Here is a 22,330-nt window from a genome sequence, read left to right as displayed (position 1 = left end):
ATTAAAAAATAAGGAAGTAAATGTTCTAAAATTGATTGTGATGATGATTGCATAACTCTTCTTAACATAGCTGAACTATTGAATGGCATGATATGAAAAAAAAAATAGAATATTCCAAGAATGGCAAAAAGAGAGAGAGAATATAAACAAATGAATTATAGAAATCCTCATGAAATCCTATCTTTAAATTGGATTTAAAAAAATATTCTACACACAAGTTAAAAGGGATTAATAAGTAAAATCCAAGTTCAATAAAAGCAGAGCTGTAAGAGCCCCCAATAAAGTGATTTTATTAATAGATAAATAAAAGCAGAGGATCAAACCCTTATGTTGCTCATCTACGGAACCTATGTTCCAGAGCCCTTCCTGGCCCGATAGCTCTTTTACTCAGCCTCCTTACACCTGCCTCTCTTTCTGTCTCTGGATATAATGTACATAATCATACGTCTTAATTTCTGAAATCAGGTTGTACCACCAGGTGAGTGAAGGGCCTTGCAGTCTGTGTAATGACTTTGTTATTTGCAAATAACATTAAACTTCTAGCAAAAGAGCATGACTCTAAAGCACTCTATATCTCAGGGATTTGCAAAGAGTCTAATATTGGGCAAATCAGCCTTTCTGAAAGACCCCTTTAGAGGGTTAAGGAGTAACAACACCACATTGAGGACTAAGGAGCACCTGACCAAAGTTAGTACTTTCAGTCACCTCATATGCATGTGAAAACCACACAGAGACCGAGGAAGACCGAAGGGAATGGATGCATCTGAATTATGAAGTGGGTCAGGAATATTGCCTCTGTCATTGAGAGAAGTCAGAATTGACTCAATGGCACTGTTTGTTTGGGGTTTTATGAAAGGGACAACCTAATTTCTCTTGGAAGAAGTGCAACCAGAGAACGCTCCACGGAAGGCAGGAGGGCGAGACTCCGTGTCGCATATGTACTTTGGACATAAGATCGGGAAAGAACGGTCTGGAAAAGAATATAATGCTTGATAAAGTCGAGGGGCACTGGGAAATAAAGACCCTAAACAAGATGAATTGACACCAGTAGATGCAACAATGGGCTAAAACGTAACAATTGTGAGGATAACACAGGATAAACAACTTGCTGGTACCTAACAGCAAACAACACAACAAGAACACGGTCCTTTCTGTTAAAGTACTGTACCACTCCCCTGCCATCAAGTCCTTTCCAACTTACGGTGATCCTGCAGAGTGTCTGAGGCTGTAAATGTTTTTCAGGGCTGTGAGCCTGATCTTTGTCCCTTGGGAGATGCTGGTGCATATGAATCATGGGCCTTGAGGTTAGAATCCTGATGCTTACCGGGCAATGCCTTCAAGACTTTTTGTTAAAGTGCCACAAGAGGGGTTCATCATTGGCCCTACTCATTGGGCTGTCGAAAGGTTCTAAAGCAAAGTAAGGAGTTGGGCATGCACGTGTAGCTGCAAGTTGTTTTGTGGTCGACTTGAACAAAACTCTGAGAAGAGCTGCCTTCCTGACGCACAATCACCCCTATGTGTCAGAGGCGAACAAGGATCCAGAGGGCTCTGAATGGGGAAGGTCTTGGAAGCAGCTTACACAGCCATTGTTCTCAGGTACTTCTGGCGGACGCAAACCTCCAGCTTTCAATTAGCAGTCCAGTAGGGAGTGTTAGTCTCCATCACACACTGGTAATCGCCGTAGTCGAGGCACTTGAATTTGCTCTTGTGCACACAGAGATATGATTTTTGGAGGCAAGATCGCCAGTTTCTTCAAGTACATTGGACAATGAATTACGTATATGTTGGTATTTCCGTCACTCACTATACATATTTAAGACAAATGTTAATGCAAACAAGAAGTGGGTTTTCAGGCAGAGATGTCAGGCTGGAGAGGGGGCTATCAAGGATGACCAATCAGAAGAGTGAATATCCAAATATTTTTTTCAAAGAACACCGGACTTGGCATTGCAGTAGCAGACTGACAATCAGGAGAGATTAACTGTGAGCTCCTTGAGCTCCAGAGCTGGCAAGACATATTGGAGTTTGTCCAGAAGAGATTATTACCTTCCATTCTGTGGGGACGCATAAAGCCAAAACAAAAATCCTGAGACAATGAGAAAACCCCTGCTTCTACAAAATAACCTAGCTTTAATAAAGCCCAGAAAATAGTCATCCTTTTTCCTCATCATTTCTATATGATAGTGTATGTGTATATACTCTTACTGCTCACAAGATATTGAGACATATCACTTCAAAAGCAGACTAAAACAATCTTCTGACTCCACCTTGCTTACCTTGATTCATACCTCAAATGTTTGTATTCTTGGAACGTTACTGCCCATGTGGTGTGACAACAATTGCTTCTTGAGAAAGAATGAGCCTGCAGCCTTTCATCGTTAACCATTTTCACAACATCCAGATAAGTCTAACTTTGCAATCGCACCATCTAGTGTTCAAAAGTCCACAGTACTGTGTGTTCCTCACCAAGTGTTTCCTCTCTAGTAGCCAAGTAAAACCGGAAGTAGTGAGCCATTTACTTTCCTTAAACACAGTGTAATGAAATAACGGACAGGTAATTAAAAAAATCATTTTATTGGGGGCCCGTACAACTCTTATCACAATCCATACATACATCCATTGTCTCAAGCACGTTTGTACATATGTTGCCATCATTGTTTTCAGAGCATTTTCTTTCTACTTGAGCCCTTGGTATCAGCTCCTCATGTTTTCCCCCTCCCTTCCTCCCTCCCTCCCTCATGAATCCTTGATAATTTACAAATTATTATTATTTTTTCATGTCTTTCACTCTCCAATGTCTCCCCCAACCCCCTGTTGGGGGGGATGTCTGTTGTCCATCCCTCTGGAAGAGGGTTATAGGTAGGTCATTGTGATCGGTTCCCCCTTTCTCCCCCCACCTTCCCCTTACCCTCCTGGTATGGCTACTCTTAATATCTGTCCCATATTCCCTGTGTTTCCAGCTCTTATCTGTACCCATGTACATGCTCTGGTCTAGCCAGAATTGTAAAGTAGAATTAGGGCCATGATAGCAGTGGGGAGGAAGCATTAAAGAACTAGAGGAAAGCTGCATGTTTTATTGGTGCTACATGGCACCCTGACTGGCCCATCTTCTCCCCATGACCCTTCTATAAAAGGATGTCCAATTGTTTACAGATTGGCTTTGGGCCTCCACTTCGTACTCTCCCCCTCATACACATTATGATTTTTTGCTCTGGTCTTTGATGCCTCATACCTGATCTCACCGACACCTCATGATCACACAGGTTGGTGTGCTTCTTCCATATGGGCTTTGTTGTTTTTCAGCTAGATATCTGTGGTGCCTGGCTATCAAAAGATATAGCGTCTGGGGTCTTAAAAGGCTTGAAGACAGGTCATCTTTTAAACACTAAAACATTGCTTTTACAATGCAGATTTCTTGCTTGGTCATTATTATCTCTCTCACTTCTTGTATTTTATAAATTATTTGTATATATCTTATTTATACCAAAACCCAAACTCGCTGCCATTGAGTCATTGCCAACCCATAGGGACCCTGTAGGACAGGATAGAACTGCCCTTTGGATTTCTCAGACTGTAACTATTTACAGGAGTAGAAAGCTTCAGCTTTCTCCTGAGGAGTGGCTTGGTGCTTTTAAACCGCTGACCTTGTAGATCACAGCCCAACAGGTAAACACTGTGCGGCCAGGGCTCCTTCTTAGTGATCATTACACTAATTATGCATTATTTATTCAATCTATAAAGGTAACTTAGAAAGAACTCCTACATATAATTGAACTCTATTTTGAACAAACATATCAAAAGGCAAGACAGTGTTTCTTGGTATAACCTCCATCAGGTCGATACACTTCTAAGGGCGATGTTTCTATCTTTGTGACCCTTCCCTGAAGAATTCTATGCTCTTCAATTACACCACGTTAGAATGACAGGTGTGACATCCATGAAGACCTAAAACCATAGTTCCTTTCAATGCTCTTTGAATTTAGGGAACAAAAATCTGCTGAAGGGGCAATGTCTGGACTGTCAGATGGATGGCTTAAGGTTTCCCACATAAACACACATAAGATAGCTTTTGAGCAGGTGTATTGTGACAATGAGAAAAATCCTTGATGAAAATTCTGTGGGTATTTCTCAGCAATGCAATTTTCAGTTTTCTTTCAGATGCTGTTGTAAGGTTCCTACGAGTCAGTTCAGACGCATAGAGACCCCCACGGAGAACAGGAGGACAGACTGTTGTTAGTTTGAATGTATCCTAGCAACCCCCGGTGTCGCTCCATCTCATGGAGGGTCTTCCTCTTTTTCACTGCCTCTCCACTTTACCAATGACAATGTCCTTCTCCAGGGCCTGGCCTCTCCTGACAACTTGTCCAAAGCCCAGGAGACAAAGTCCAGCCTCCCTGCCAAGGGGCCCTCTAGCTATACTTCTCAGCTAGATTTGTTTGTCCTCCTGACAGTCCATTGCACGTTCGATATTCTTCACCCAAACCACAATTCAAATCCCTCGATTCTTCTTCAGTCTTCCTAATTCATGGCACGAGGTGATTGACAATACATGGCTTGAGTCAGACACATCTTAGTGCTTAAGTGACATACTTGCTCATCAACACTTTAAAGAGATCTTCTGCACAGATTTACCTAATGCAATATGTTGCTGCCCCATAATTGCCCTATGTGCTTCAATAAAAGGTAGGGGACTTTCATGGTCCCCTAAATAATCACCATAGCAATCCTAGCTGCTCTCTTTGTCTTGAATTAACTAGTTCAGGAGATCCTTTCAGCAGCCACTGATTTAATTACACCTTTTATTTCGAAGGTACTCTAATGAAACAAGAACAGATATATTACTGAGAGAACTGATTTATAGCCATCCACTAATCCCAGAGACATGTTTAAACACATTTTATTTAGAATAAATACATGTAGGTAAGAACAGCAACCCCATTGGCAATACTTTTTTATTAGGAACCATACTTATTAGGTCTTATTTTTATATTCTTCTCTGTATCTTCCTAAAATTATAATAATCTTTTGATGAACTCTGAAGATAGCCAACTCAGTTTAGGCATGGAGATAGATTAAATTAAGGGAAATCAAAAAAATAGATTGTGGGCTGAGAGGACCTCAGCCTGGCACAGACTTGTTTTGTTACTGCTAACTACTATAATTGTTAGGTACCGTTGAGTCAGTGCTGACTCCAAGCAACCGTATGTACTCTGAGCACTGCGTGATCCAGTGCCATCTCATAATTATGGGCATGTTTGAGCCGATTGTGCAGCCACTGTGTCAACCCTCTCATTGAGGGTCCATCTCTTTTGTGCTGTCCCTCGACCAAGTATGATGTCCTCTTCCAGGAACTAGCCTTATCTGAGATCAGAGCCTTTACTACAAGCAAAAGAAATAGAAAATTATTCTCCAGTGTCAAGCATGGACTGATTTGTTGGGTATAAATGGAATAGTTTACCAAACACAACTGAAAAGGAGAGCCTTCTTGTTTTCTAACACTAGACTATTTTAGGTCTATCTTTATCTCAGTTTCCAAGATGTGCTATAGATATGAATTGTATTTAGTTGTTCTCTAAATGACTTCTTCTATCTTGTCTATCAATTTAGAATTTTAAGAGGAGAAAAAGTATATTTTCCTAATAAAAAAGTTAAAATTAATTTGAATAAGTCTTTAAAAATTACACCTACCAATTTGCTACTGGCAGTATGCTTATCCCAAGTGACTCCCAACATCAACGTGGAAAACTTCAGCCATTCCCCTATTTCTATGATCCATGAGGATGCTGCCTAGTCGGCAGATCTTAACTATATTCCATTCTGCTCTGGCCTTAGCCTTTTGTCAAAGGTCCCTTCCATCTTGGGCACTATTTACATCTCTTGATTCAATTAGAAATGCCGTCTTCTCTCACTCTGCTTTCAGTTAATACATTGTGGTAGTTACACAAATTCATGTCAACTTAATAAATAAGAATGAAGGGGTGGATCTAGCCTGTCAATCAGGTCACTGCCTGGTAATCCCTCCTTGTGGGTGTGGCCTTCTCATGAGGATTCTGGAATTTCTTGCCTTCCTCCCTGGAAGTGGGACACACCCTCTCTCTGCTTCACATTCCTGTTGACAAATCACATGGAGTCACACTGATGGCAGCCAGAGACCTTGAGAGGCATCCACTGCTATTGGACCCACAGGACTCTCCATGCACCAGTCTGTGATCTTCCTGCATTAAGCATCATTTCATGTGCTGTGTGAGTCTGAAGAGGAATATATGGGCTAATATCAGACTTGTGGTCTAATACAGAATTTATGGACTTGATCTGGACTTGGCTAGGGTGTTTTATTGAAGCATAATTACTTCTTGATATAAAGTTCTCTCTTACACATATATGAGTGTCTCTAGTTTTGTTTCTCTAGTCCATAGATCAAACCCAAGCTTACACACCTTGAGATTATGACCCAAGCAGAATTTCTTTATAAAACTTCAAGATTAGTACCTTTTTCTTATAACACCCATTTTTTATTACCACTTACCAAACTTCATATTTATATATTTGTATTATTATAACCATAAGATTATAAATTATGAACAAGATAGATATAATGTCTCATTTTAGCCCCTTGGGGTTCTAGGCAATTCTCAATAGTGTATATATGTGCAGAAAATTTTCAGTGAAATCAACATGTTAATACAAAGTTGAGGACTGGGATGCCCATTGTCCCAGTTCATGTTGTTTTGTGAAGCAGAGAATATTTGCTGAGGTATGAAATTCCAGTGCCTACATTCCTAACTAAATCTGTTACACAAGACCTATTTAAAATGTTGAAAAGCAAGGATGTTACTCTGAGGACTAAGATAAGTCTGATCCAAGTCATGGTATTTTCAACTACCCTACATGCATGTGAAAGTTGGACATTGAAAAAGAAAAACTCAAGAAAAATAGATGCATCTGAACTATTTATCATGTTGGCAAAGAATGTTGAAAGTACCAGGAACTGCCAAGAGGAAAAACATCTGTCTTAGAGGAAGTACGGCCAGAATACTCCTTCAAAACAAGGATGTCTCTACATAGTCTCACATACTTTGGACATGCTATCAGCAGAGCCCACTTTCTGGAGGAGGACATCATGTTTGGTAGGGTGAAGGGTCATCGGAAATAAGCAAGGCCCTCCGCAAGATAGATGGACACAGTGGCTGCAACAATGGGCTCAATCATACGAACACTTGTGAGACTAGCACAGGACTGAGTGGTATTTAGTCCTGTTGTGCATAAGATCAGACCCAACGTGAGGGTGACTAACCACAAGAACAGTACATTCCTCACCAAGGACTTGCCATCTTCTGTAACCCAGGCTGGGAGTGGGCATGACTTCTATTTCCAGAATGCTCTGACATTGTTCACTCTCAGTCTTCCTGGCTCACATGAATCAAGGGAGCTTTCAGTTCCCTTCCAATCACCCATTTCTCCTTCTTTTTTACTCTTCTCTCTTTCATAGGTGTGATGGTAGTGGTGGTTTGGGAGGTGGAGGGGATGTGTAGAACATCTCCATCAGTACAGTAATCCATTTTTGTGGGTTAGTAAGGACAGGGGTATTCAGTGAACACAATATGAACATTTCATAAAATCACCCTGTTACAATGATATCCAGCAGAGGATTAGAAAAAAATAGACAAGTTATACAAAGAACATGTTAAGTTTATTTGTGTAGCATTTCCCTTCTTGTTCTAGAAATTCTAAACATTTCCAAAGTTCTTCAAATATTAGATAAGCCATCATGATGGGTATCAACTGTCTTCAAAATGAGTTCTACTCAGAGTGATGGCATGTCATAGTAAGTGTCTGGGGGTCTGTAACTAAAACAACAATGTCTTCTCAAGAATAACGGTTCATAATTTTGAGTTAGGCAGTTAGGATTCAGAATTAACATTGACATGTAATACACACATAACATTGACATTGAATACACACATATACATTCACCTACTATGATGATTTAGCAATTTGAATAAATTTCTGTTTTATTAAATGTCTGATATGTTCTCAATTTCTCCAAAATGTAAACCTTTCAACATTAAATTTATGCAAAATAAAATGCTTAGACTTTCAAGTATTTTAAAACCACACTAATGATTAAGAGTACCCATCCACATCTCTCTCTTCCCTACCTGTAGTAGCATTCTATTAGTGAATACTCCCTGAAATACAGATTGATTGAGTGATTCATTCATTCAATCAGTTGCCCACTTTATGGAATTCTTATACTTGGATGTAGAGTTGATGAGGGAAAAGAGAAAATTGTTACAAGTTTACTTCAAAAAGTATCTTCATGCTTCTCTCTTCACAGCAACACAGATGTGCACACAGTGGCGTCTCTCCTTAAGCTGTATCTCCGCGAGCTTCCAGAACCTGTCATTCCTTATGCGAAATACGAGGATTTTTTATCTTGTGCCAAACTACTCAGCAAGGATGAAGAAGCAGTAAGTCTCTATACTCATTGCCAAATGAGTATTTATTTGAATATTTAGGGAGATTGCCAGAATTCAGTCATAAATTTGTAAATTACCCCTTTCCCCTATTCTGAGATTGTTTTCTATTACGCTGTGTATTGACATCACACACAGTTATGCACACAACACACAGCCTACTTTCAATTCTCTTCTCAAGATGAAAAAGAATGTAGGTAAAAAAAATGAAATTAACATGTATTACTATTTTGCTATCCTACATGAGTAATTATGGTGCTATACCAAGCCTAACTTTCTATGGCAAAAATGACTACCTTGTTTCATATTCTCCATTTTACTTTGTGCCTCCCCCAAATCCTAGAGCATAAGGGTAGGCAAACTATGACTCATGGACAGAAGTCTGTCTGCTGCCTGCTTGTTGTTGCTTTGTGTTCTGCTGACAGCGTTTGTTTTTGTTAGGAGCTCCAGTGGGCTCTGACTCATGGTAACACAAGGTACAGCAGAAGGAAGCACGTGTGGGCCCCGTGCCAACAATTGTTACGTGTGAGCCCATTCAACAGCTCGATTGACTTCTAATTTGCATACTGTACAATTCAGCCATTTAAAATGTAAAATAAAATGATTTTATATTATTCTCTGTGCAGTGCAGTCATCACCACAATTTCAAAACATTTTCATTACTCCGAAAGAAATATTCACTCCCAGTCATTTCCTACTCCCCACTCCCCACCCCTAGCTCCTGACACGTCACTGATGTAGCTTCTGTTTCTATAGATTTGTGTATTCTCAACATTTCATGTAAATGGAATCATTCAATACATGGTATTTTATGACTGTCGTCTTTCACTTAACACAATTCTTCAAGGTTTATCCATGTTACAGGATGTATCAGAATTTTTCATTTTATTTCCAAAGAATACTTCATCGTTTACCCATTCATTAGACTATTAAAAATAATGCTGTTATGAACATCCCTGCACAAGTTCATCCCTAACTAGAAACGGTTAGTTATCTTTTTACCTTCTTTCCTTCCTCCATCTTTCTTGCTCTCTGTATTTGGTTGGGTTCTCTAGAGAAGTAAAACTGGTGACACTTGTATGTAATTGAATAGTGAGGTCTATATAGAGAAATGGCTTACACCGTTATAGAAGTAGTCCAGTCAGGTTCAAGTCAGCCATTCTGTGACTCATGTAGCTATGACGAGGAGGCAGGGTGACCTAGGGGCTCGGGGGTCCCGCAGGTTGGTAGATCCAGACATCCATGAATATAAGATCGGCAGGACGAGCCTAGCTTCGGAAGTCCTCTGACAGCTCCTGAGATCAGCAGGCAGCGCAACAGGAAATCAAGAGAACAGAGGCCATATTCAGCTCCATCAGAAGGCAAAAGGCAGTCTCTCTCTTATAGAAAAGCCTAGCCCCCAAGGTGGTGCCATCAGGCTATATCCTGATTGGTAGCTTAGGCTCCTCCCCTACCCTTAGCCAGGAGTGTCTAGTAGACATAATCCCTGACCATCATACTCTCTTTCTTATGATGTTCAGAAGATGCATACCAAACCTTTGCTCATTCAACAATTTCTACATGTGTATTTCAGTGATTTCCATCACATGCTTCGTTTGAAATTCCTATTCTCTCCTAATTATTCGACCACCATTAACATTAAAGACCCCTATCGCTCCTCTTTCCCATCTCTGATATCCACTAACAACCACTGATTTACATATAACAACAACAAAAACAAAGACCAAACTCACTGCCATCATCACGTCCACACTGACTCCTTGTGCCCCTGTAGAACAGGGGAGCACTGCTCTTGTAGGGTTCTGAGTCGGTAACTCCTTATGGACATAGAGAGCCTTGTCTTCCTCCGACATATCAAGCTGGTGGTTTCAAACTGCCGACCCTAAGGATTGCATCCAAGTGCATAACATATGTTGTGTTTGCTTACTTCATATCAGTGACTCAAACAATATTCCTTTGTGTTCATGTGCACATTTTTGTGAGCATATGCTTTCGTTTTTCCTGAGTGTTTCTAAGCAGTATTATTGCTGTGTGATATAGTAACTGGATCTTTTGAGGAACGGACTGACTTCCCTCAGTCAGCTACACCATTTTGTAGCAATGTGTGAAAGTCACAGTTTGTCCCCATCATCACCAACATTTGTTACTATGTCTTTTTATCAAAGCTATTTCAATGTATATGAAGTGTACTTTTATGGTTTGATTTGCATTTCCTTCATAATGAATGATATTGAATTCTTTTCAAGTTTTATCTGGTATTTTTATATCTTCTTTGGAAAAAGTATCTGTTTATGTAATTTGAATTATTTATCTTGCTATATCATGCTGCAAAATATATTTATATATTCTAGATTCTAATCCCTTATCAGATTTATGAATTATAAAATTGTTTGCTTATTCTGTGATTTATCCTTTTATTATCTTGAGATGATGTCCTTTGAATCAAGGAAGTTTTAGATTTTAATGAAACCCAATGATTGTTCATTGATTGTTTTGCCTCATACTTAAAATGATATTGCTTAACCCATGGTGACAGAGATTTATTCATATTTTCTTAGCTCTTATTAACATCAATAATACATTTTGAGTTAATTATTGTATATACTACCTGGAAATGGTCCAGCTTCATTTATTTGTATGTGGATGATGGCTGGTCCCTGCATAATTTGTTGGAGACACTACCCCCTAGCCCCACACCTATTCAATTGTTTGGCACCCTTGTCAAAAAAAAAAACCAAAAAAAACTTCAACACAAAAACCGAGACAAAAAAGATTATATATCTTTTAATGCTTAAATCCCAAATGGGTATAAAATGGTGTGTATATGAATGCAAATGAATACTGCTAACTACTCAGTTGGCAATTTGAAACTACCAGGTGCTCTGCCAAAGAAAGCATTTTCTGCTCCCATAAAGAGTTCCAGTCTCTGAAACGCTCTGGGAAGTTTTTCTCTGCCATTCATGATCGCTATGAGTAGGCAGCAATTCGGTGGCAGTGAGTTTGTTTGGGTTTTTGTAAAGCTTAAACCGATGGAGCTCTGGCGGGCATAAGGATTATGCGTTGGGCTGCTAACTTTCAAGGTCAGCAGTGGCTCCTCTTGAGAAAGGTGTGGCTTTCTATTCCCAACAAGAGTTACAGGCTCAGAAACGCATGAAGCATTTTACCCTTCTCTGTAGGGTGGCTAGGAGCTGCCATTGAACTCAGTGACAGTTAGAAAGAATGCTTAAATTATTATTGTATCTTATATTACACTGTCCGGCATGGGGGAAAGGGAAGGGGAGGGGGGGAAAATTAAAAAAAAAAGGAAAATGAGCGGATCCCGGGAACCCAAGAGGCAAGAAAATTTTGGGAATGATGAGGGCAACAAATGTATAGATGTGCTTTACACAATTGATCTATGTATTGTGACGAATTGTATGAGCCCCAATAAATTGATTAAAAAAATAAATAAATAAATAAAATGAAAGATTATGGTTAAAAAAAAAAAAAAAAAGAAAGAATGCTTAAAACATATCCTATATGCCATTTTACAGGGGAAAGCACAGATCAGACTAGATGATTCATTAAGTTTACTGGGACTATGTATGCTTTAGAGGAATTTCTGAAATGAAAAGAATCAAAGAAATCAATCCTTTGTGAAAAGTCAGGATGAAAAGACAGCCCAATCCCCCATCAACTCACATGGGTGCGTCCCAGGCATCACCAACCTTGAGACTTACTTGTCAGTAGTTGACTATTTGTCTCTGTTTTAATTAATTGCCCTTGAATGGATTCTAAATCACTTGGGTCCTTCTAAAGATGGTGGAAGGAGCCCTGGTAGCATAGTGGTCCAGCTGCTAACCACAAGGTCAGCAGTTTGAAGCCACCAGCAGCTCTGTGGGAGAAAGATGAGGCTCTCCACACCCACGAAAAATCATAGTTGAAAATCCAGAGGGGCAACCCTCCATGATTCTTATGTCTGAGTAGTTATGAGTTGGAGTCAACTTGATGGCAGTGAGTTTGAGTTTTGAAAGATGGTGGGATATGGTGAGCTGTTGGCCACAAGGTCAACAGTTCAAATCCTAGGCAGTCAATCTGCAGAAGAAAAATGAGGCTTTCTGTTCTGGTAAATATTTACAGCCACAAACACACAAAGAGGCAGTCCTACTCTGTTCTGTAGCATTTCTATGAGTCAGTATTTTAGGTGGCATGGCCTTATACTCCACGATGGGATTCAAATTCACTTAACAACTAGTTCAATGCCTTAATGACCATTTTAAATACATTTTGTTTTAAAAAAAGATAAACTGAGAGGTAGTGTATTATTTCATACAATTAGTACTTAAATAATAGCAGTAAAATAAGTACAGAAAACTAGGTTATGTTTTAAGAAAGAGTTTAAAATATTAATGAAAATCAACTAAGTAATATCTGACAAGAAACAATAAAACTGTTATTTAAGGTATTTCCATATTGCTTCTTGATTGACAACCCTCACTTGCAATTTTCTTCACTTTCATCCAAGTATCACTGGCTTTGTGATTTATGCTTAACCATCTTTTCACTTTAAGACTAGGACCCCATTCCTTTAGAGGCAGGCCAAATAAACAAAAATAATCATTGTGTTTGATATACCCTGTTTCCCCAAAAATAAGACAGTGACATATTAATTTTTGCTCCCAAAGATGCACTACATCTTATTTTCAGGGATGTCTTATTTTTCCATGAAGAAGAATACAGTACACATTTATTGTTGAACAACAAAAAAGGAAATTTATTACCTATATACAGTATGGTAGTAGTTGTCATAACAAACCAGCATAACCAGACAAACTGTGACTCCTACAGTATCAAGAATTTCTTGTTACTACCATTATTTCCATGTACAACAATCTGTGGTACATTTACTCACTTATTCAGTGGCAGTTCTTTCATCATCTTCTGGAACATCATCCTAACAATCCAAACCCTTATTTTCGGAGGGATGCCTTACATTTCAGTGAGAGGCAAAACTGTAAGTAGGTCTTATTTTTTGGGGGGGGTGTCTTAATTTCAGGGAAACAGGGTAGTAGAAACAGAGGACTTCTCTGATTATATTCTGTTCATCTTTGAAAAACCCCTTTTCACACTGCTGAACTTACAGCAGCTGTTCCGAAAAGAATTGTTTTAGCTCTTTGAACACTTTCAGGAATTGAATAATAATGCACTCATAATACCTCACGGGAATTTGGAGTGGCATACAAAACTGAAACAGATGACAGCATGTCACCCTCTGGTTGTTGGGCACTTTTTTCTCTTTACATCATCTGTTTGATTACTGAAGTAATGAACACAAACAAGGACATAAAAATGTAGTATTTCCTCCAAAGCATAATGAGTTTTATGAAATGAATGAATAAATAAATATTACAAGCATACAGGTACTTAGACTATACTGTTATGCAGATGAACATTCAAAACGAATAAGGAGTGTAAATTTTTGATTTCCACATTGGGTGAATGCCTAACCACCCATCGTAGAGAGAACCCTGATTACAAGTGGTTGGGCAAACTCAACCAAAATTGGGTGTCAGTTCTTCCCAACTGGCAGAATCCCACCACTACCCTTACTGCATCACAGCTGAAATTTTTCAAATAACCCCATTATAAATGAGCCTGTTTTCCCTTCTCAATCGTGAACAAATGTTAAAACCATTAAAAGGTTTCTATTTAAATCTGTTTCTCTCTCAATGGGATTGATGTAAATATTTGAAATGATGGTGTATCTTTGAGAATATTTTCGAAATGATCTCTGGGATGGTGGCTACTTCTCAGGACAAGGTCCTTCACTGATATGTGTGAAATCAATAACAATAACTTAATGTCTGTTTCCCGTTTGCTTTCATTCCAAGGCCAGCATTTAGGGTGAGAACATTTATTCTCTCTTCCTTCTTTGTGCTCAGGGTGTTATGGAATTGGCAAAGCAGGTGAAGAGTTTGCCAGTGGTCAATTACAACCTCCTCAAGTATATCTGCAGGTAAGAGCTGTGCTAAAGAAAACACTCAACCAAAACTGTTCATTGAATTGCTTTGCTTGCAACAACCTGCCTGACTTTATGGATAATGTTTCATTGGAATACACCTATGCCTGACACTGCTTTACTTGGTAGTCACTATTTACTAATTAGCTTGGTAGTTACTGCTTAGTAATTTACTATTTAGTCTGGCATTATTGGAACATACACTATTGAATAACATTGTTCCACTGTTCTGAATGCCTATGTTAGCCTCTTTTAAATGAAGAGTTATGACAAGGTAATCTCAGAAGATTTCTATGATTACTGAAATTTCCTAAGCTTATCATTGGTAATGATTCCAACATAGAGCATGAGTGGCCATATCTGACCTCCTCTGTCATTCTTATTGCCACGAAGCAGAGACCGGGCATGCTTCCACCCTCCATCCTTCTTTATTCTATGTTGCCCCCTGCTGTTTCTCCCACACCACTCCACTTTATTGCTGAATTTGATAATTAGTTTGAATAGCCACACAGAATTCACAGACAAAACTCACAATTCTGGATTTTATTAAGTTAACAAGTTACCACAAGTCAGGATTGATAGGAATAAGGATACAGTCTCTAGTCCACATCTGCTCAACCAGCAGCCAAGTCTCTCTCTGGTCATCAGTCTTTCAGCCACGTGGCCTCTTGCTCCCTTGGCTTCAGTCTCCATGGACCAGGAAGCCGGCCCATCTCATAGTTTCAATGCTCCTCTCTGACTCATGACCTCTGCCTTAGTCTATGGTTGGAGCCTGGCTGGCTTCTTGCCTCTGTTCTATGGTCACCAACCCACAGTCTCTGGTGCCGCTGGCCTCAGCCTCCACCACTTCGGACAGAGAGCTTGAACATGCTTCACTGGTGGCCCCTCTTCTGATGGTCCTGAGATTCCTCTAATTTCCTGCTCAGTTGGATGACCTTATAGTCAGGGAGTAGCAGCTAAACCTGCCCAATCTCTGTTATTAGTGTATTACACATACCTATGTGCATGGTCTCACCCAGTCATTGTGTGGGAGCTTCAGAGACATGGATTGTTGTTTGTCGTTAGGTGCCATCGAGTCGGTTCCAGCCCATAGCAACCCCATTCACGACAGAAAGACACACTGCGCTGCCTCTGGCATCCTCACAACCCCTCCTACGCTTGAGCCCATTGCTGCCAATGGGTGTCAATCCAGCTCCTTAAGGGCCCTCCCCTTCTTCCTTGCCCCTCTACCAAATATGATGGCCTTCGCCAGAGACTGGGTAGAAGACTTGGAGAGAAGAGCCAAGTTTAGAAGTTTGACTCCACTCCACTTATGAACTTACTAGTGTTTCAACATATGGTACGCTGCTAGAGAGTAGCATCATTTAGAAATTTGTGCTGGCGCATAAGAGGACTCGCACAGGAATCCAACTGCCGCTATTGACAACTAATGTGAAATTATATAATTTTCTCACCCTCTCTGTGTCGAAGAGTCCTAATAGGTGGGATGGTGAGAAAAATACATCTGTTTATAAATTAGATTATAATTTCAAATGATAAATATGTAAATGTATTTAATAAATTGTATTTTCCTTCCACGTATCTTCTATCTTAAGATTCATTGAAATCACATTTGTAACTCAATTATGCTAAAAGGATAATTGGTGTGGAATTTCTTTCAGTTACTGTGATAAACTTAAGGCCTAATGGGTCAAGTCTGTGCTCCTGTTCAAGAAATCCAGTATAGACATTTGAAATGTAACATATTTAAATGAATAGTTTGATGACTGGTGTCATGGTTAACAGCAGGGTATCTTTAGGAGACAGCTTCCTAGTCATCTTAAAATAAAATGGGAATATTTAATTTCACACATTGCAGCGTTCAGACATCCTTTTTCTGCAATCATGAGATATAAAGGAGGTTTCAAAAATTCATGGAAAACCCCATTATCATTAAATTCAATTTTTCCTTGAATTTTTTAGAGTTCCCTCATAGGTTCAGCAGACTAACTAGGAAATTTAAAACTAATCTCTGACAATGTGAACTTCATTGGCAAATGTAACCAAGAAGAAATTTCCAAACCATGTAACCAAATGCTTTAGAGCGACAGCTCTGCTTAGGAAGAATATAGGATCTTAGGTTGGGAAAATAACTTAGGAAAACCTAATCTCTCAAAATATAAGCCGGATTTTAATTTAAGATCTCATGAGAATGATATGGTCACTTGGTTTTTTTATTCTTCATTTGACTTGAAGCTATATACAAGTGCAATGTGGCACGAGACACCTTTTTCCCGTCATGATGTATTAGTTAGAGCAAAAACTCTGGAACCACATTACCAGAGTTCAAATCTTGGTTCTGCCACTTATTCTGTAAAATGAACATCATAATAGTATTTTCATCATAAGGATGTTTGATTATTTAATAATTTAGCATGTGACTAGTTCATAATTGTGCTACATACATTTGCTACCTATTTTTCATAATTTTTTCATAATTTTCTATTTATTATACCAGTTAAATTACAAAGCCATTAATTTAAAGAAAGTCATGTATAAATAAACTGGGGTTGGGGATTGAAAAAGTCTGAAAGATGATAACAGGACATATTACTGCAGGCCAAGCCACACCTCTCAGTCTTTAGCACCAAATAAATTAAAATAGTCTGGTTTTATGATTTTCTATATCCATAGATCAGAGGTTTTCATTTAAAACTATGCTTGATCTCTTCTTTTAATAGACTGTAAATTTGTAGCTCCCAAATAAGACTACAAAATTTTTATTCTTCCTCTCTGAAATGAAGGATTGTTCCAGATGAACTTTATGGTTCTTAAATTAGCCATGTGTGTTAAGACTGGGTTGACTAAAGAAACAAATTCATAGACATATATATTTGTATAAGAGAGAACTTTATATCAAAGAACAATTGTGCCTGAAGAAAACGTCCCAGCCCGGTCCAGATCATATCCTCAAGTCCAGTATCACCCCATATTTCAATACTAGTCCATAAATCCCTCTTTAGACGCTCACACCCATGCAATGATGCTGAATGCAGGAAACTCACAGGCCAGTGGGTGGAAAGTCTTGGGGATGCAGGGCAGTGAAAGCATCTCAACGCGGGTGTGGTTTCTCAGCTCCAGGCCTCTAGCATAGCTCAATGTGTCTTGTCAGCAGGAAGACAAGCAGACAGAGTGTGGGTGGGTCTGGCCTCCAGTGAACTATTTATTTCCTTCATGCCTTCAAAATTAGGTCATCAAGCTGCCACATGATTGACAAGCTAGACTCCACCCCTTCACAAATTGACAGGAGATTATGGAACTGCGACAACATGTGTGTAAGCATCATGTGTCACTGAGGCACCGGAAGTGAATTTGTACTCTGGCTTTTAAGTGGACCTCAGTATTGTTCCTCTGACTCCCAAGCCAACCAGGCCAGAGGAGATGTTTGGTATTGATCCCTCAAGTTTGGTCCTTAATAATTTTCAAAATTTTCTTTCTACATTTGTCTTTGAGATATCAATAAGCTTTGAATGTAGATCTGGTTCATAAATTTCCCAATGACCCATTTTCTTTCCATGATAAATTCACTCTCATTGTGTCCCATTCATTTCCTTACATCCAACAGGTTCTTGGATGAAGTTCAATCTTATTCAGGAACTAACAAAATGAGTGTGCAGAACTTGGCAACTGTCTTTGGCCCAAATATTCTAAGACCCAGAGTGGAAGATCCTTTGACCATCATGGAGGGTAAGTAAATGATCACTTCACACCCTGCGCAACAGAAGAAACAGCTGCTGCTGCTGCTCTGAGCCAACTAGAGAGGGGGAGGGATCCATCATACCTCTTCTTGTTGGCTCAGCTTGTTCACCGCACCATCTTCGCTTTGGGGAAGCAGACTTTGTTAAAATTTGCTAAGTACAGTGTATTAGTCTAGGTACTTTGGAGAAACAAATCCACAGCAACTCACATATAAGAGAGAGTTTTATGCAAAGAAAATGTGCATCATGAAAACATCCCAACCCAATGCAGCCCAAGCCCACAAGTCCAACATTAACCCATACCCAACACCAGTCCACAAAGTCCTTCACCTCACAAAACAGAGGCAATGATGCCGACTGCAGGAGGAAAGCTGAGTCAATGAACGAACAAGCATCTCAGCACTAGCAGGGGTCTCCATAAGGCTGCTCCAGCACCCAGGGCTGCATCGGGATAGGTCCATGCGGCTTCTCCTTGGGGATGTCTTATAGGATGTCAATCTTGCAAGCTGAAGCAGGAAGCTGCTAAGGCAGCTGCATCCTGGTGCGACCATCACAAAGCAAGAGACCTGAGAACTAGAAAGGCGAGGCTTCATCACCCATTTATCCCTCCACCTTTCAACCAGCACCACATGTGATTATCGGCCAGGCTGGCACAATTAACTAACTCAATACAGTAATTTAGAAAATGAATCCTCAGTAGTCTTATGAGGCTAAAAAGAACTTTCATAAATCGTTTTGTAAGTATTCTATAAGAACTTGGAACATCTAGCCAACCATATCTTTGCAATTATCACATTTATTAATACAATTATAATAAATTTAAAAATTACTACTTTCAAAATGTCAAAACTTGATATATAGTATTAGCTTTTAGTGTTATTTGACTTATTTGGAGAGGTATAGGAATACAACCCTTTATTAAATGAATGAATAATGTCACCTGGTTACATGTGGGTTGAAATCTGAAACAATTTTTTTCCACAGTTGAAAATCTCCTTCCCCACAAGAAACTGCTATTTCCCTTTATTCCCAGCAGGCTTAATTGCTTACTACTTTTCTTAATAGCGGCCATTAAAAACACTGTTATTTTCTGCCAATGGGCTAATTAAATATTTAATAATTTAATAGAAGAGAGGAAAGGAGAAATAACTGTTTAATTTCTCTCAGTTTATTTAGAATAAATTTTCTACATTAGTTACACTGATTTTACTCTCTGATTCCACTCCCTTCTGTAAATTGTTAAAGTTTTCATTACCAGTTAAATGTTAATCATTTTGCTTCTGCCCCAAATATCCCAATGATCATTTACATTTTTAACATGAATAGTAAAAGTACTATTTTTGGTTAGTTGACCTTCACTACGAGAAGCAAGACATTTTTTCACGGAAAATATGCATGGGAAACAAAATCAATGGGATCACTGAGTGAACATAATGTCATTCCAAAGTTGAATGACCGTAATCTATTAATATTATCAATCTGTAGAGGCCTAGCATATAAATCTTCTCTATTGGGACATGATAAGAGGGATATGTTTGGTTGTTGTTGTTTGTTCAGTTGTATGATTGCTTTGTTTTAAATAGAGGATGACCAGTCAGTTACATTAAAATGCTTTTTAATCTGTATCTACTTTTGGACAGAGAATATAACTGCCTTTAACTAGACTAGCAAAATCAAGCAGAATGCTCTTTGTTCACATCTTTAAGCCCAGCTACAATCTACCCTAGTCAAGTAAAGAAAAGTTTGAATTATTTTGAGGTTCCATCACGTTTTAGTGTTATAGACAATACTATAATTGTCATTATAGTTTGCTTATGGTTTTTATTCTATATCTAAGAGTCCTAATTAAAACTTGGTGAATGTGCTCATTGTAGGATACTAGCTGGTGGCATAGTGGTTATGGGTTGACCTACTAAGCCCAAGGTCAGTAGTTCAAAACCAGCAGCCAACCCAAGGAAGAACAATGGGGTTTTCTACGCTAGTAAAGAGTCAGAATCTCAGAGACTCACAGGTGCAGTTCCACCCTGTGCCATAGGGTCACTATCCGTCAGACATGGCCCAGTCACAGTGAATTAACCGTATCTGAGTACAATCCACTCTTAAAATTATATAATCTTTGGAAATATTCCTTCATTTTTTATTCATCCATCATTGCTTCTAAATATTCATTAACCAATCACATTGTGTAATGCTCTTATTAAACCTGGGATTGCAATAGTAAATAACAAAAAGTTTTATCCTCAAGAAGCTTATAGTCTAGTTGGAGATTTTAACTTGTAAACATATAAATATGTTAAGAAAAAATTATATACAAGATACATTCAAAGAGTTATGAGAGTACAAGAGGGAAATTGGGTCTTTTTCTGGGGGCTTCAGGGAGCTTTAAACAACAACTCTTCTAGAAGAAGAGGTAAATATGTAAAAACCCATAATATTGTCATCTTATTTTAGTAGTTGTTTAAAATGAATTAATATCTTTATTATTTACTTCCGTATGTTTTTAGTCAACTAATACACACTATATGGAAGTACAAGAAGAATTTGCTTTATACCTGAACATTTTCTCTTACATTTAAAATGTCTATTTTAAGATATTCTTATTATAATGTCTAGTATATAGATATAGATCTGTATATGAAGCAAACCCTTTAATGATTGTTTTCTCAGTCTTTAAAAAATACTTGCCAAATCATAATTATATTCTGCTTCTGCACATAATAAAGTCAAAGGACTGGATGTACATTGCAAGGTTCACAATATCTTTCATGAAGATAAAAACTATTAGACATACAAGGAAGCAGAAAAACCATGATTCATAACCAGGGTAAAAATAATATAATGCAAAAGAGACAACACATGACATGCATGCTATGTGTGAAAGCAAATAAAGATAGTAATATACTATAAAAATTCCACACCTCTGTTCAAGAAAGTCAAAGAAGACATAAACATGATGAAGAGAGATATAAAAATTTTAAAGTCTAAATAGAACTTTTATCAATAAAAAGGATCATGTCCAGAAAGAGACATCTGTGGGAAGAGATGATGGTGAATCTCAATATCAGCACCCAAAACCAGGCCAGGCAAGACTGTGGAATCGACCCTCAAAACCTGAAGAAAATGGAAACAAGTCCACAGGAGTCAAAATATGATCTTGAGTCTATTTTTTAAGAATATCTGAATTTTGAAGAATATCTCAAGAACACATTTGCTGCATTGAACACTAATGATCTGTGGAAGGATATCAAGAACATCATTCATAAAGAAAGCAAATAGTCATTAAAACTATGGGAAAGAAAGAAAAAATTCAGTTACTGCCACAAGAGACTAAAATCTTCTCATAACTGAAAGAAAATCATGAAAAACTTCAAACCTGTATATCGAAAGATTCTATGAGCAAAATATTAAATGATGCAGGAAGCATTCAAAGAAAATGGAAAGGAAACCCAGAGGTACTGTACCAAAAGGAACTAGTCAGCATCTCACGATCTCAGGAGGCGATCTCAGGAGGGAACATATGAGTAAGAGCCGGTAAAACGCAAGGAAGATATTCAAGCTGCACCAAAAGCATTTGCCAAAATCAAGGATCTAGGAATTGATGGCCTATCCATTGAAATGCTTGAACAGCTGATGAAGCACTCATGCAGAACATTTGGAAGACAGCTACTTCACTAACTGACTGAAAGAGATCCACTCTTGTCTCTATTTCAAAGAAAAAGGACTCAACAGGATGCTCACACTATAGAACAATATCACTGATCTCACGTTCAAGTAAAACATTACTGTAAATCATCCCACAATGGTTGCAGTAGTCCATTGACAGGAGCTGCCAGAGGTTCAGGCCAGATTCAGAAGAGGATGCGGAACAAGGGATGTCATTGCTGCTGTCACAGGACTCTTGACTGAAAATGAGAATAGCAGAAAGATGTTTACTTGTGTTTCATTAACTATGCCATGGCATGTGACCATGTGGATCATAGTAAACTGTGGATTACCTTGAGAAGAATGGGAATTCCAGAACATTTCATTGTGCTCATGTGAACTTGTCCATGGACCAACAGGCAATTGTGCAATCAGAATAATGGAATACTACATGGTTTAAAATCAGGAAAAGTGTG

The 22,330-nt window shown here is 38.6% G+C and overlaps 1 protein-coding gene across 3 annotated transcripts in view; it reads left to right on the top strand.

Moving 5' to 3' along the window:
- ARHGAP24 (Rho GTPase activating protein 24) overlaps positions 1-22,330 on the top strand; it is a 518,143-nt gene that overhangs the window by 478,579 nt on the left and 17,234 nt on the right. For all 3 annotated transcript variants that reach the window (XM_004703244.2, XM_004703247.4, XM_004703245.2), the window contains 3 exons: positions 8,339-8,471; positions 14,399-14,472; positions 18,080-18,201. In XM_004703244.2, coding sequence (XP_004703301.1) covers positions 8,339-8,471; positions 14,399-14,472; positions 18,080-18,201 — 329 coding nt within the window. The remainder of the gene's footprint in view (positions 1-8,338; positions 8,472-14,398; positions 14,473-18,079; positions 18,202-22,330) is intronic.

This window comes from Echinops telfairi, unplaced genomic scaffold (assembly GCF_000313985.2).
Source record: "Echinops telfairi isolate 266 unplaced genomic scaffold, ASM31398v2 ScPeMD7_7468;HRSCAF=8506_0, whole genome shotgun sequence".
In the NCBI taxonomy this organism is placed as follows: Eukaryota; Metazoa; Chordata; class Mammalia; order Afrosoricida; family Tenrecidae; genus Echinops; species Echinops telfairi.
The sequence above is the reverse complement of the archived record's forward strand: the minus strand, read 5'-3'. Positions and strand labels throughout refer to the sequence as shown.